At 36.8% G+C, this 17,227-nt stretch overlaps 1 protein-coding gene across 1 annotated transcript; it reads left to right on the top strand.

Moving 5' to 3' along the window:
- Positions 1-1,533: 1,533 nt before the first annotated feature.
- LOC139857106 (respiratory burst oxidase homolog protein A) lies at positions 1,534-11,460 on the top strand. The gene is given in 13 exon segments (XM_071845830.1): positions 1,534-2,331; positions 2,366-2,557; positions 2,647-2,695; positions 3,702-3,815; positions 7,366-7,788; positions 8,237-8,623; positions 8,724-8,819; positions 9,381-9,496; positions 9,583-9,750; positions 10,034-10,193; positions 10,277-10,474; positions 10,562-10,769; positions 10,856-11,460. Coding segments are annotated over 13 exon segments (2,883 nt in total). The 5' UTR covers positions 1,534-1,669; the 3' UTR covers positions 10,966-11,460.
- The last annotated feature ends 5,767 nt before the right edge of the window (positions 11,461-17,227 follow it).

The following is a 17,227-nucleotide window of genomic DNA, read 5'->3' as shown; positions in this document are numbered from 1 at the left end:
ATATATATGTGTGTGTGTGTGTGTGTGTGTGTGTGTGTGTGTGTGTGTGTGTGCGTGTGTGTGTGTGTATTTCAAACGAGAACCACAAAAAAGACGTTAACTGCGAGAACTTTTAATTTACAATGATTTTCATATGTGAGTAGATTGAATCACCCATAAATGTTGATGAAGAATAAGAATGAAGATAAAATAGCCCGAAAAAACTTATATTTTATCTATATAATCAAATATATAGTTTCTCATTCACAAGTGCATATTTGTTTGTGTAACATGTGAACAATTGATATAATTAACAATTTAACATTTAATTTGTGGAAATGAACATATGTTTGTTAATAATATGATCATTAATTAATATTTTTATATAATTTGTTGCATTTAGATGCATAAAAAACTATGAAATTCTAAAGTTATCGCAGTTCTCGCTTTTTTGTGATTCTCGTTTGAACCTGTACATACATATATATATATATATATATATATATATATATATATATATATATATATATATATATATATATATATATATATATATATATATATATATATATATAGTTATCACAATACCAAACACTTTGTACATTGCATATTACTCCCTCTGTTCTATCTTAAGTGTCCACTGTTGACTTTTCAAAGTATTTCTTTGTCAACTTTGACCGTAAATATTTTTATTTTTTCTATATAATATTTGATGAAAATTATATGAATGAATTGAGTTTTAAATGTGTTTTCATTTCATATGATTTTCATTAAATATTATATAACACAAATTAAAATATTTACAAAGTTGACAAAAAAAGACTTTGAAAAGTCAACAGTGTACACTTAAGATGGGATAGAGGAAGTACAAGATGGGATAGAGGGAGTACAAGGAAACAACAGTTTGATCATGACTCGTTTCCAAATCAACTAACCATTTCAATTCTTGATATTTAATCAACTTTTACTCTGTAATTAACTTCTACATATTAGAATTAAAATCACTAATAAATGATAGTTTCATAGATTCATAAATATAATAAAGTGAAAAATGCTAACGACAACTTCAAGGATTATCGTTAAAGTGCATAAAATGTATGTACAAAGAAAAAAGCGTCATATTAAAGTCAAACGTAATCGCCGTATACAAATTATTTATGCATTAACCCTTAACAAATTCTATTCTATTCTAATAATAATAATAAAATAATAATAATATAATTGAAATAAATAAATAAATAAATAAATAATAATAATAATAATAATAATAATAATAATAATAATAATAATAATAATAATAAGGTGATTCTCACACACTACTTTTTGATCCATACTTTTGTCTCATAAACTTATAGTTATATCCTTAGGGAGTTGAACTTATATTATTTTATTTTGTTGTATATATAATTAAAAGTAAAATAGATAATTAAGTGTAAATGGATTAAAAATTGGTGTAATAATAATAGTAATAAATTAATAATGATTAAAAATTTAATAATCTTATTTAAAAGCATCTTCGAACTTCGAATCTCTGTTTTTAGCTACGAAATAAAAATGTATATATCTATCTCTGGCCTCTACAAACATAAACCTTCAAAAATATACATACATACAACCACCCTGTGTTAGTTAATTTCAAATCTCCACTAGTAATTTATCACAGATTCATATACAATTTTCATTCCAGCTTATGAAAGGCGGTGGACGTCACGAACGCCGGTGGGCGTCCGACACCGTACCGGACAATATGTTATCCGGAGGTTCATCACCGGCGTACACTGACACGTCATCAATCAATCCAAATGAAGAATTTGTTGAAGTCACTTTAGATCTTCAAGATGACGACACTATCGTATTACGCAGTGTCGAACCAGCAACAGTTATTCAAATCGATCACGAATTCGGTACGGATACACCGTCGTCGTCTCGATCACCGTCATCAATACGACGTAGTTCGTCTAATCGATTACGTCAGTTTTCACAGGAGCTAAAAGCTGAAGCTGTTGCGAAAGCGCGGCAGTTTTCGATGGAATTGAGACGGTTTTCGTGGAGCTATGGGCACACGTCACGTGCGACGTCGTCTTCAGCGACGCAAAACGTCGTCGTAGGAAGTGGTAATGGTTTGGATTCTGCGTTGGCGGCACGTGCAATGCGTAGACAACGTGCGCAACTTGATCGAACGCGTTCTGGTGCTCATAAAGCACTTAAAGGACTTCGATTTATTAGTAATAGTAAAATTAATGGTGTTGATAGATGGAATGAAGTTGAGCGCAATTTCGATAAGCTTTCGAAAGACGGATTTCTATATCGTTCCGATTTCGCACAATGCATAGGTTTTTAACCTAATTTTTCGTTCATTAAACATCATTTCCTAAATGAATTGAAGATGTGATTGATTATTTGTTTTGATATATGAAGGTATGAAGGATTCGAAGGAATTTGCGCTTGAAGTTTACGATGCGATTAGCAGAAGACGAAGATTAAAAGTTGATAAGATTAGTAAAGAGGAATTATATGAATATTGGACTCAGATTACCGATCAGAGTTTCGATTCTAGACTTCAGATCTTTTTTGACATGTACCAATTTTTCGATTAAATCTACATAATTAATGATTATAATTTAATGTTTTTAAGATAATATGAAAGAGACACGTATATTGTTACAGGGTAGACAAGAATGAAGATGGAAGAATAACGGAAGAAGAAGTTAAAGAGGTAATTGCGAGTAACATTTTTTCATATAATAATAATAACAATAATAATAAATAATATAATACACATATATACATATTCTGTAGAAAAAGTCATGTAACCTAATACACAATACATTTCTGTACGTACACTACATTAATTTTTTATTTTTATTTTTTAATAATGAGTATGAGTATTGATTATTATAGTTTAGTTAAAATTTGAAATATTTAAAACACAGAGATTGAAAAATTCAAACATGTTCAATTGTTTTTGAAGAGTTGAATGAACTATTTTTGGGGTGGGTTGATAAGGGTGGTGAAGTGGTTAAATGGGGTGTGTAGCCTTTTTTGTTTAAAAAAATCTTTATGCATGTGCTTTGAGTTGATTTGGTGGTCATTTCTGTTATGCAAAATCTTCTTACCACCTAAATAAATATTCATCATTTATCATTTAATTCTTTTGAATGATTGTATTATTTTCACCATAGTATGAAATTAATAATAATAGTTTTATACATTTATTTTGCTATATTATTTCGCTTAACTATCATGACAGCATATGAATAGTAACAAAATGTACATAGAAAGGTTTTTAGTAGTTTCTGTAAATTCACATACCTTACAAGAATGGAAACTAGTGTCCATAAGTGTGACTGCTATATATGAAAATATTCCAGTACCATTTACAATTCACAACCTACTAAAAGCCTCCAACTTCCCTTTTTAAGAAAAAGTCTCCTTATCTACATTATAACATATTCAGAATTATTGTTACCGTTCATGTCAAAAAAAGCTAAACGATTAAATGTTCGTATATACTTCCTATATATGCATTTTAATCCACAAAAAGTATACATATATGTTGTTCCCATATTGGCATATTCCAACTATTGTTTATATTTTACAATAGGAAGTCTACTTTAAATTAAAATAAATAAATAAATGTAATAAATATAAGAGGGGTTGTTGGTGAGGACTTTTTCATAGTTATCAATTTGAGGTTTATATTTCCATATTGAATTGAACAGATCATAATGTTAAGTGCGTCAGCAAACAAGCTATCAAGATTGCAAGAACAAGCGGAAGAGTATGCAGCTTTAATAATGGAAGAATTGGATCCCGAAAGACTTGGCTACATTGAGGTGCGTGTGGGCTCCACTTTTAAGTAGCTTTCATCTCGTTATCACTCCCCATTACCAAACTTTCCTTAATATCTTTGCACATTACTTACACGGTTTGTCCTTAAAAGCAATGCATAATAATAATTAGTCATCACAAATTTAAATGAAATCCATAAAGCGGTATAATAATAATATACAGTATGTTATAAGTAGTTGTAGACGTTTAAATGACATTGATGACGTAGGGTTTAGCCCAATTAGGGTCTACACAATTAACTTGGGCCCCAAGTCAATTAACCCTAATTCCCATCTATAAATATGGGGCAAAACCTACATCAAGTTCACAATCTCCCAATCGCATACAACTCTTACTCTCTCAATGAAAGCACCACCTCATACGATCATTCGATCACACCGCAACGTCGCCACCGCAAGTCCGCAACGCACACGGCAGTTATCGCCGGATCTTCTCCACGATCGTCTTCACGATCGCAACTCTAGGGTTTTTACCTACGGGTCTTGTAGGGTTTTTTCTCCCTTTGCCGTCGATAGGGTCCGACTATCGACCGGCGGGCAATTCGTTGGCCACCCTCCCGAGATCATCATCTCGGGTACGGGTTATTCACGGTAACCGGACCGGAGATCAACGACGTTGACGCCTAAAAAAAACCCTTTCGCATTGATGTCCGTGTGTAGGTTTTCCCTTGGAAAAAATATGCATGAACATTTGGCTCCATCCGTGGGACCCGATGCATTATGTCTCGTGTTTCTACCGTCTATCGTTCGGTTTGAGAAGGTTTGTCTTTTCTTATTGAGCTTTTAATTCGTTATATGCGGTTTAAGTACATGAATGCGCAGATGTTCGCGCGCTTGCGCAACTGTCCACACGCTTTTGTCCAGGTTACGCACAATTTACGCACAGTTGTCCGCGACTTTAGACGCAATTTTCATGCGGTTTTACGCATGGTAGTTCACGCGGTTTCCCTGCGCACTCTGCATGCTGTTCTTTGCGCATCTGTTCGCGGGTTTACGCACAGTTGTTTGCGCAGGCTCATGTGAACTTATTTTCCGCAGCATAATGAGAAGTTCGATACGATACTTGACAAAAATATCATACCGAACTTGGGGGACTTGATGACGTAGGGTTTAGCCCAATTAGGGTCTACACAATTAACTTGGGCCCCAAGTCAGTTAACCCTAATTCCCATCTATAAATATGGGGCAAAACCTACATCAAGTTCACAATCTCCCAATCGCATACAACTCTTACTCTCTCAATGAAAGCACCACCTCATACGATCATTCGATCACACCGCATCGCCGCCACCGCAAGTCCGCAACGCACACGGCAGTTATCGCCGGATCTTCTCCATTATCGTCTTCACGATCGCAACTCTAGGGTTTTTACCTACGGGTCTTGTAGGGTTTTTTCTCCCTTTGCCGTCGATAGGGTACGACTATCGACCGGCGGGCAATTCGTTGGCCACCCTCCCAAGATCATCATCTCGGGTACGGGTTATTCACGGTAACCGGACCGGAGATCAACGACGTTGACGCCTAAAAAAAACCCTTTCGCATTGCTGTTCGTGTGTAGGTTTTCCCTTGAAAAAAATATGCATGAACAGACATGTAAATCAATCAATAAAGCGGTTTAAAAGAATGAATAATCTAAACTGATTCATACTTGCATTCCTCTCATTCCTAATTAAATATTTAAGGCAGATTGTTGAATGATTAGTGTCTTTATAGCCCTGTTTCCCATTAACAAAATAAAGGTTTACCTTGATAGATCTCCTACTAATTATTACTACGTACTATTTTTTTAATATAATAAAATGTCATTATTTTAGTAATCCATTTTCACACGTCTTTTGTTTAAGTGAACATATTAATTAATCATCTAGATGCATGGTCTATGCATGTAAGTCAGATATCAAGTAGGAATATTAAATTTTTAATGTAAGATAAATCTAGATTGTTTAACACTATTTACAAATTGAAATTAATTAATAAATTAAAAATATAACCTGCGAATGTTCTATCTTAAGCACACACAAAAAAACAAATTTTTTTTTTTAAAAAAAAGAGTGATAGAGAGCTGGCTGCCGTATGGGACATTTGACTTGAAATTGAATTTAAAATGTGAGCTAGGTGTCTGCTTAGTAAAATATGTAAACAATGTATATTTCTTATAATAAATTTAAGAAAAAAAATAGAGTTCATTAAAACCAGTGAAGGTAGTCTTGATAACGGACGATTAATTAAAAGTATAATGATATTAATATATACTTAATTAAATCAAGTTGTGCATGTTAGTTTTTTCAAAGTTAGTACCGAGTGGTTAGGCGATACTGCACAAACTAATTAAGATCAGATTAAGTTGTTGTTCAACCGTCCCACGAAGAATTAAGGATTTTGGACTACACATTCTCTTTTGGTTGTTCAACTGCTGTTTTCATCAACGAACATGGTAGAAAATTATCAAGAAAATTAATAGTTAGTTAAACGATAACTATCTCTATAAAATGATACACGTGTCATGTGAAGATCAGTCAAGTTACAAGACTTTTAACTATAATTAATAATTAATAAGAGAAATGAAGATAATCAGTTGATTACAATTATAATTTAACAAGGAATCATAATGATTTTTCTTAATTGTTCTGTTTTCCATTTACTTCCCATTGCTTCATCTCAGCATGTTAAGACACATGTTTAGCCAGGTTGCTATCCTGATAATGCACATTTTGTGTTATTATGTTCCCATCATGAAATTTGTAATTTAGTCACACATTTACGCGTGTTCTCCACTATACCATGTGTAGAAAGTAGTCAACCATCATATATTCTCATCATCAATACCATAAATTGAAGATGGAAAAAAAAAAAAAAAAAAAAAAAAAAAAAAAAAGGAGGAGAAGTCCAAATATTAAATGTGTACACAAATCATTATAAGTGTACCACAACCCTTGACTTTTATAGAATAGTCACTCTTCTAATTTACGTACACAAAACAATAGCAATTATTAGATTGTCTCATATACCCTTGACTTTGATAGTTGTCCTAATTATATTAGCTAAAACATCAATTCTCCGAAAATTTAATTTATACGATCGCATTTTAGAAGAGTAACTTACACACTCAACATGAATCTATTCATAAATATGCTTACAACGAAGCTTGAACCCCCAACGTCTTTGTCTTTTTGATTGAAAGACTACTTGAATACCGCTAGACTATAAGCCCTTTGGTCGCATTATCTGTTCATTCGCTAAATCCATGATAACTGCAACTGTAGACAAATGAACTTAATTTTACACAATGTAAAACCATATGGGTATTTATTTTTATTACTCTATTATAACGCGATATTTATAGACTATAAAACCCTAAACCTAATCAAACTCTAATGGACTCTAGGAGCACAAACGGAATTGGGCCATATAACTAATCTATACTCTAATACTTAATTGTCATATTAACTTTGCTTTTAAAATAAAAAATAAAAAAAAAAAAAAAAAAATTTGTCATGTTAACTTTACAAGATGACTTTTTGTTATGATGTATCAGCTATGGCAGCTAGAAACACTTCTATTGCAAAAGGACACTTACCTAAACTACAGTCAAGCCTTAAGCTACACAAGTCAAGCATTGAGCCAAAATCTACACGGGTTAAGAAACCGTAGTCCTATAAAACGAATGAGCTCGAAATTCGTTTATTATCTACATGAAAACTGGAGGAGACTTTGGATTATTAGTTTATGGATCTTGATTATGATTGGTTTGTTTCTTTGGAAATACTTTCAATACAAACAACGAGCTGCGTTTGAAGTTATGGGCTACTGCGTTCTCACAGCTAAAGGCGCAGCTGAAACTTTGAAGTTCAATATGGCTATTGTTTTATTGCCTGTGTGTAGGAACACCATAACTTGGTTGAGGTCCACCAAGTTGTCTTATGCTATACCTTTTGATGACAATATCAACTTTCACAAGGTTTGACTTTAGTACGGTTTACCTTTTTTTAACACTTAATCTAAAGGATGCAAAATGGGTGGGTCATGTATCAGTCAAAGGGCTAAAATTAGCTTGGGTTGAAAATGTGCCTTCAGTAGTGGTTAAATGGGTCTGCTGTGCTGAGCTGGCTAAAGACAATTTTTTTTCCCATTTGTAATATGCATGATTATATAATTTATAAGTATCTTCAATGAGATTATTAACTACATTCATTGCTCCATCCGTTTCAAAATAATTGTCCCATTTTACTTTTAAAAAAATCTGACTTTAAATATTTTTGTTTGTTTTATATAATATTTGATGATATGATATTTAAATAACTGTCCCTTTAAATATTTTTTCCCAATTTGTTATTACCCGTTAAATGTAAAGCACAACTGTTTAAACCCGTCAGATGATAACATCAATTTTAACCTTGCGTATGCAGACAATTGCTGCAGCCGTTGTAATCGGTATAATACTCCATGCGGGTAACCATTTGGCATGTGATTTCCCGAGGCTTATAAACGAAGATGAAAATAACTACGGTCTTAACATGAGCCAATACTTCGGTGAAAATAAACCAAGTTATGTAGACCTTGTTCGAGGTGTAGAAGGTGTAACTGGAATTATAATGGTAATATGCATGGCAATTGCGTTCACACTTGCGACTAGATGGTTTCGAAGGAGCCTAGTTAAGTTACCAAAGCCATTCGATAGGTTAACGGGATTCAACGCCTTTTGGTATTCACACCATCTCTTTGTTATTGTGTACATTTTGCTGCTGGTTCATGGATGGTTCCTTTATTTGGTCAAGAAATGGTACAAAAAGACGGTATGGTTTCCAAATTTTTACAATTTTTATTTATTTATTTAATAAAAAAAAGAAGGTACCTTGTTTTTTAGATCATAATTGGGAATTGATATAATTACAGACTTGGATGTACATTGCATTTCCGGTTCTGCTATATGCAGGGGAAAGAACTCTCAGATATTTTCGATCGGGCTCCTATACTGTACGGATACTAAAGGTTAGATACACAAAGCATGTATTTTTAAAAACCTACAGGTGGAATAAGAGGGGGGTTGGATTCAAATTTGAAATGGGTCAGGTCAAAAAGCTACCTTTTTGCATGTTAATATGGGTTGGGTTCAGGGGCGGGCAAGGATCAACCGGGTCAGCCGACGACCCAAATTCTTTTCAGTTATTATTATGTTAAACTTCGACGTTTAGTGTATTTATATGTTGAAAGTCAACATTTTTACCCGCTCACTTGTTTTTTCCAAATTTTTAACATTTTGCACCTGTCAAAAAAAATTCCTGGATCCTCCATTGGAGTTGGGTTGGGTTAGGCCAATACTTTATGTAAATTTAATACACAATTTCGGAATTAAGTGTGTCAGTATAATTTAGCAACTTGTATGCATTAAAAACACATTTTGGGTAACTTTTGAGCTGTTTGACCCATTTGCTATGATACCCGTTTCAAATATAGCTTGCCCTGAATTAAACATGGGTCGAAATCAAAACCTCTAAAGAAATTTACCATCTTTTTGATAACTACTTTTTTCATAATTGTAACAATTATCAGGTTGCAATATATCCTGGTAACGTTCTCACGTTTCAAATGTCGAAGCCTCCCCAGTTTCGATACAAGAGTGGACAATACATGTTTGTCCAATGCCCAATTGTATCTCCATTTGAATGGTAATTATCACTTCAACCAAAACTTTAACATACCAATAACAGTAAAATAGTTACTTATTATGCTATAAATTTACATTCATTTTCAGGCATCCGTTTTCGATTACGTCTGCACCTGACGATGATTATTTAGCGATTCACATAAGGCAATTAGGTGACTGGACACAAGAATTAAAAAGGGTTTTTTCCGAAGTTTGTGAACCACCTATGGCTGGTAAAAGCGGTCTGCTTAGAGCCGATGAAACTACCAAAACAACGTATACTTTCATTTAACTGCCCTACTGTATTACTACTACAGGTGTCAAAACGGACGGGTTAGTGGGTTGGCTAATGTGTCAAAACGGGTGGTTTTTTGTACTGTGAAAACCGGTCGGGTTGGAATGATAGTATACCACATAAGGACTTTTATGTTCATCTTTTTAAAATTTTTGAGTAAAAAATATTTAGGGAGTTATATGCATTAAAATACAATTCAAATCGATTTGTTGATAAGTAAATGGGTCAAAATTGTTACCTCTAATTAACCACAATAATTTTCAGGTTGCCGAAATTGTTGATTGACGGGCCATATGGTGCACCAGCACAAGACTATCGAAAATACGATGTTCTTTTGCTAGTTGGACTTGGCATAGGAGCAACACCTTTTATTAGTATTCTTAAAGATTTACTCAACAACATTGTTAAAATGGAAGAACTTGAAGTAAGTTAGCAATTGAATCTTATACAAAACTTCACCTAAATATTTTTTATTTATTGATTTTTAATGATTTATTTTTGTATTAGGATTCAACATCGGGTCATAGTAGACGTTCGGATCAAAGTTCTGGTAGCGCTGACTCATCGTCTCACGGTAAAGTTTCTCCAAAAAAGAAGAAAATTTTGAGGACAACAAATGCTTACTTTTATTGGGTAACTAGAGAACAAGGTTCGTTTGATTGGTTCAAAGGGGTCATGAATGAAGTTGCCGAACTCGATCAACGGGTATACTAATCTTAAAATCCTTCATAATTCAAGATTATCTTTCAAGTTTAGATTTTTAATAAGTTCATGAATATGGGTTTTGTGCAGGGTGTAATAGAAATGCATAATTATCTAACTAGTGTGTATGAAGAAGGTGATGCTAGATCAGCTCTAATTACCATGGTGCAAGCTTTAAATCATGCCAAAAATGGTGTTGACATTGTCTCTGGAACGCGCGTAAGAACACATTTCGCGAGACCAAATTGGAAGAAAGTTTTCAACAAAACATGTACAAAACATGCTGGTGCTAGAATAGGTAAGTTGACCAATATCATCATAAACTTTATATATGATATATAATTATTATTTTGTCATATAATGTTGAGTACTTTTTGAGTGCAGGTGTGTTCTATTGTGGTGCACCAGTACTAGCCAAAGAACTAAGTAACCTATGTCATGAGTTTAACCAAAAAGGCTCAATCAAATTTGAATTTCACAAGGAGCATTTTTAAGGTGGTTAATAAGTACACCAATCACCAATGTTCATGTACAGCTATAGTTAAAAAAAAAAAAAGAGGAAAATATTGTTTTATGGTTAACATAAGAGCATCCTTTGTTGATGAGATGACATACAAGTATACAACAAGAATCTGAAGTTAGAAAAAAGGGAATTGTCTTGTGTGACTACCATACACGTGGCAAGAACTGAGAGGGGACAGTTGGCATGATGTGAGTGGTGGGATCCACCACTACTATTCATCTAGAGGGTTGACATTTGGAGGGGGCAAAAGGGGTTGAAGTAGGACAGCTATCAATTGGATGAATATATGATGAATGATTCTTCTAAAGATTGGTTGTATTTGTAGTTGTTGTAGTGATGAATAGGACTTCCACCTTGAATTACTTATCGACTTATTTTTGATTTTTTATACAAATTTTGTACAAAAACATTTCTGTACTCTAATCATATAATTGTATTTAAAAGATCATTATATCATAAATTCATATCTTACAAGTAATTTGTTTGAATTTTGAATCCAAAGATGATTGTAAATCCTCCAAAAGTATGAACATAACACAAACAGAACAATAGATTAAGGGCTAATGTTTAACAGATGTCAAATGCCTTAATATTGTATGGAGTATAATTTTAGTATTACTAACTGAAAGCTTAATTTTGGTTTTCAATTTTTTTTTTTTTTTTTTTTTTTTTTTTTTAGTTTAATATCCTTCCAGCACTTGTATGTTGTGTGATTAAGATGGTCTAGAACTAAACATTTTAAAGATAGTCACCAAACACCCGGTATCTAAGTACCATATTTTACCAATCCTCTAAGGCCCAACTCGAATTAATTTGGGCTGCACTATAACGATGCCCAGCTACCTTGGGCTATGTTCGGGCTTTTATAACGTTCAAAACTCATTTAAAGTTTGGGTTTGTGAAAATACTAACGAAGCCCATATACGTATAGAACTATAGGCATATATATTATTGTTTAGTTTAGTTTAGTTTAGTTTAGTTTTTGGGGTTTATTTGGTTGTAATTGTTTTTGGTTGCTTTCGATTTTCTTGTTTAGTTTGATCGTCCGTTGTGGTTTTCTTCCGATTCCTTCATCTATGATCTATTGATGATAGAATCTCATATAAGTTCGTTTGATTTTGCAAAATAAATAAAAAAAAGGTTAATGACCAATTAACAATAAAGTCTTCGAAGACTTTTGCGTCGACCATTATTCTTTTTAATGATACCGCAACCCGCATGCGCACCTCATATGCATGCGGGCGCTTAATAGTGTGCGTAGGCGTGTGCTTGTGTGCGTTATGCGGTATGCGGATTGTATCTGATTCCTTTGTTCTCGGTACAGCGGTTGCTTAGCTGTCAAGTAAATATCTTTTCCATAATTATATCCGTGATTCGGGGGAGTCAGTTATGGATGAGATTATCATGATCTGGGACGGTTCTAGAATTAGGGTTTGATCATATACATAGCATTGTATATGTATATTTTATTTTCTAAAAAGCTAAGGACAGAACTACGCGGATTATAAGGCACAGTTATGCAATATTCGCTGAAAATAAATACTGCGGTTATGTATTCGCTGAAATGCCAAACTGCGGTTTGATCCGCTGACTTTCCGCGGAGAGCCGAGCATCTCGCAGACCGCGGATATCACGGATACTATAAATAGGGAGCTTGGCCTCTCATTTATTGGTTGTTGATTCTCTGCCATTTGCCTAAGCCTTTGTAGATTTCACTTGTGACTTTGCCCAAGGACTTCTTACATTGAGTTAAGGTGAATCATGCTAATCGATAACGAAGACCGGGTCGGGGTGGTTGATCACTTGATAGTTAAAGTGAAAAACGATCATCGGGGCCCAAAATAATCATCGAACATCCCATCCTCCATTATAATCTTATTGCACTCAATCCGTAATCAAGCAACATCATTAATTAAGGATTGATCAGGGTTTGCCTATAAATACAGACCCTAATCATCATTCACCGGACACAGCATATTACGTAACCATCACCTACGATACAAAAGCATCATTCGGCATCTTTTCAAGGTTAACAGGTTAGTCTTTCGTAAGCTAGTACCTACGACCTTATTTGGGGCCTCTTGATCGACGACCGTTATCGGAGGTGGACTTAATCACTTGGCCACCCCGCCGATATCATCATGTCGGCCAGGGTTATTCACGGTAGTCGGACCAGAGAGCCACGTTCTAAGATCTTTAAACCCCTCTTTATGTATTGAGCAGGCATATTAAACCCCACGGTTAAAATATGCATGATCAAGTGGTGCTTTCATTGAGAGTCGAATTAATTCAAGACTGTTTAATTGCTTTTTCTTTTAAGGTTTTGAATTGTATGACTCGTTATTTACAAAATTTTTGAATTTTTTCTTTAACAGTATCATGACTTCCGAGGAATCATCGGAACATACCCAAACAAATGTTCAGAACGCACCATCTGGTAGTCAACAGACACCGGTTATGACTACGGGGGCCGCTATTCAGGCGGGGTACACGATGTACCCTCCACCTATATTCGGCGAACCCTTTCAGAGGTACAAGCCGATATATTCAGACGGGGTTACACCGCCAAGAGCAAACTCACCAGTCATAACCACGCGGTTGGACTTTTCGTCAGTGGATCCAAGGGTCATCTTTGCAGGCACTAGCGGTGGAACAACGGGGCCGCATGTGGTTTGCTGCGGCCAGGTACCTATTTACAGTACCACTGTTTCAATACCTCTGCATACGCAGAGCATTCAGCAGAATTCGTCATTTACACCGTTGCAACTTTGGCAACCACCGCGCCCAGTTTCACAATTTTTAACTCCTGCGGATGCGCAGGCGTTACTTAATAGTTGGGGATTTGGTGTCATCCCAGATGCAAACTCTCATTGGGCGCCGATAACAGTGCAGCAGCAAAGCACAGCGCATACAGTTGGGCTTTTAAGTGTGTATCCTCAAGTTTCGCAGATATCTGCGCCACAGGTTTCGCTTCCTTTACAGCCACATGTGTACTCTGCGTCTTCAAGTTATCCCTCTTTTCCAACGCAACAGCCTTGGTTATATCCGCAGACGCAGGGTCAACCTTGGCAAAATGTTCAAGGGCAGGCAAATCTTGCAAGTCAATTCATGCAGGCTGCACCTCCTGACATGGTTCAGTTATTTTCACAACCTGACTTTGTTCAGGACATGATGAAGCGTTTCTTTGCAAACTTGAAAGGGGATCCTGTTAAACCACCCTTCGAGCTACCGACTACCTTTGACAAGTTTCCTCCGCATATATCCGCATACCCGTTTCCATCAGCACCAAAGATACCTAGCACGTTGGGTACTTACAATGGCCTGACCGATCCAGATGATTTTTTACAGCGTTTCGAAGGCGCAATGCGCACTCAAGGCTGGGTGGATGCGGTTGCGTGTCAGATATTTCCTATGACACTACAGGGTATTGCTCGTGAGTGGTTTAATAAGTTGCCGGCGGGTAGTATTGCCGGGTTTATGGATCTGCGGACAAAGTTTTTACTGCAATATCAGAATCAGAGACCACGCAAGCGCACTCACATTGAATGCCATGACATCGTGCAGAAGTCCAAGGATCTTTGGGCGAATTTCTCACAAGGTATACTAATGAGTTTCTGCGTATACCAGATCTCAAACCAGAGCAACAGATTTCCGGACTCATACATGGTATAAACTCAGAACGTCATCCAACACTGGTAAGGCGTCTGCACCATACAGTCCCAACAACTTATGTTGAGGCGCTTAATGAATGCCACGACTATATGCGGAGTGGCGAAGATAATGACATCCCAACAGCTAGCTCACGCAACGAGAGGAAGGACGATGATGATCGTTCGCGCGATCAAAATCATGGTAACAACTCTCGCGGAAGGTATCCTAGCGGTGGTCCTATCAGGAATGATAAAGGGAAATCAAGTGGCAATTATCGAAACAATAATCAGCGCGGCATCAATAATCAGAACTATGCGCTGCTCAAAAGTTTGTCCAAAACGCCCAAGGAAATTTTGGCAACGGAGCCAGTATGCGCGACCTTCGCGGTTTCAACTCCGCTTATAGAATTTGGCAAGCGGGACAAAACAAAGTATTGTGAATTTCATGACGATTATGGTCACGACACCAATCGGTGTAAAAACTTGATGGAACGGGTTCTGGAAGCGCTTCGCGCGGGCAAATTGGATCATCTAAAACCACCTAAAAAGGACAAGGGAAAGGCCGCAGAAGAGGCTTCGAAGTCTAAGACTTTCGCGTGGCAGAAAGTTGACAAAGCGAAAAATGCCGACTTAACCATTAACATGGTTGACGCAGAGAAAATCAGCCAGCGGAGAAAGTACAACGATCACCAGGATTGGGAGCTTCTCCCAATCACTTTCCCTCCTGTAATGTCAATTGATTCTATTAATGAGCCCAATATCATCAAGTGTCGCATCACCGATTGCGGAATCCAGGTTAAGCGCATGCATGTTGACACTGGCAGCGGTGTCGATATTATGTATGAGCATTGTTATCGTTTCCTTCCGGCAGAAGTCAAAGCGCAGTTACGCCAGCCTGATATTACGCTATCAGGGTTTTCCGGAGAAAACTCGTGGCCGCTAGGCCGAATAGAATTAATGATAGAGCTTGCGGATGACAGGAACCCGCAGATGATCAGGCATGAATTGGTCGATTTTTATGTGGTTCGTTCAACTTCACGATATAACGCACTGCTAGGGTGAAACTTCATACGGTGTTTCAACATCATCCCATCGGTAGTGCATGGTTTGATTAAGTTTTCCACGGTAGGAGGCGTTGCCACAGTTGCGTCACATCAAGCAACCGAGCTGTGTGGCTCTGTCGTGTCTGTAAGCGCTCCTAGCGTAGGAGAGTAACTTGAAAACTGTGCAGTAATAGCAAACCGCTTGCATCCGGATAAGCGAATTAAAATCGACGCAGGCTTGTCAGCCGAAACGAAGGGAAAGTTGCATGGAATACTGTCAGCTAACGCAAATATTTTTGCATGGCACGAGTCAGACATGACCGGGGTTCCGCGGGATATTGTGGAACATAAGTTAAACGTTAATCCATCATTAACACCCGTTAGGCAAAAGAAGCGGCATATGGCCCTAGACCGCAATGATTGGTTGTGCGCAGAGGTGGACAACCTTGTCAAAGCAAAGATTCTGCGGGAAGTGCGTTATCAGACATGGGTTGCAAATCCTGTTTTGGTAAAAAAGGCTGACGGTAACTGGCGAATGTGTGTTGATTTCAAAGACATTAATAAGGCATGTCCTAAGGACAACTACCCTCTCCCGGAAATAGACTGGAAGGTAGAATCACTGTCGGGATTTAGGTATAAGTGTTTTTTGGACGCATACAAGGGTTATCACCAGATCTTAATGGCTGCGGAAGATGAGGACAAGACTGCTTTTCATACGCCGCAGGGTATTTATTGTTACACGAAGATGCCTTTCAGTTTAAAGAATGCGGGCGCGACCTATCAGCGTGTAATTGACGCAGCATTCAAGCACCAAATCGGTAGAAATCTTGAAGCGTACGTCGACGACTTGGTAATTAAAAGTAACACCGAAGAAGACATGCTCGCGGACATCCTGGAAACGTTTGCATCTCTGCGCAGGATCAACATGAAGCTTAACCCGCTAAAGTGTAGTTTTGGGGAAGAGGAAGGCAAGTTTTTAGGTCATGTGGTGACAGCGCGGGGTATCAAGGCCAATCCCAAAAAGATTGAAGCCATTGATAATTTGCCATCTCCGAAGACAAAGAAAGATGTGCAGAGTCTAACGGGGAAGCTTGCGGCTATCACACGGTTTCTGTCGAAAGCCGCAGAACGACAGTTACCATTCTTCAATACTTTGAAAAATTGTTTGAAGAAAAAAGACTTCGTATGGACTCAAGAAGCAGAATCAGCCTTTCAGGAGATGAAAAAGGTGCTTGCAGAATTACCAACACTTACTGCGCCAGTATCAGGAGAAACGCTAACGCTGTACCTCGCGGCATCGAAGGAAGCTGTCAGCTCAGTCCTCATCGCGGATCGCGGAAAGACGCAAATGCCGGTCTACTTCGTAAGCAAGACGCTGACATCAAGCGAAGTAAACTACTCACCAATAGAAAAGCTTGTATATGTGCTGGTCCATACGGCGCGGCGTTTGCGCCGATATTTTCAAGCACATCCAATCGTGGTTCTAACTGATCAACCAATCAAACAGGTGTTATACAAGCCTGAGATTTCTGGCCGAATG

The sequence above is a fragment of the Rutidosis leptorrhynchoides genome, chromosome 7 (assembly GCF_046630445.1).
Source record: "Rutidosis leptorrhynchoides isolate AG116_Rl617_1_P2 chromosome 7, CSIRO_AGI_Rlap_v1, whole genome shotgun sequence".
In the NCBI taxonomy this organism is placed as follows: Eukaryota; Viridiplantae; Streptophyta; class Magnoliopsida; order Asterales; family Asteraceae; genus Rutidosis; species Rutidosis leptorrhynchoides.
Note: the sequence above shows the minus strand (reverse complement) of the source record. Positions and strands in the feature narration are given on the sequence as shown.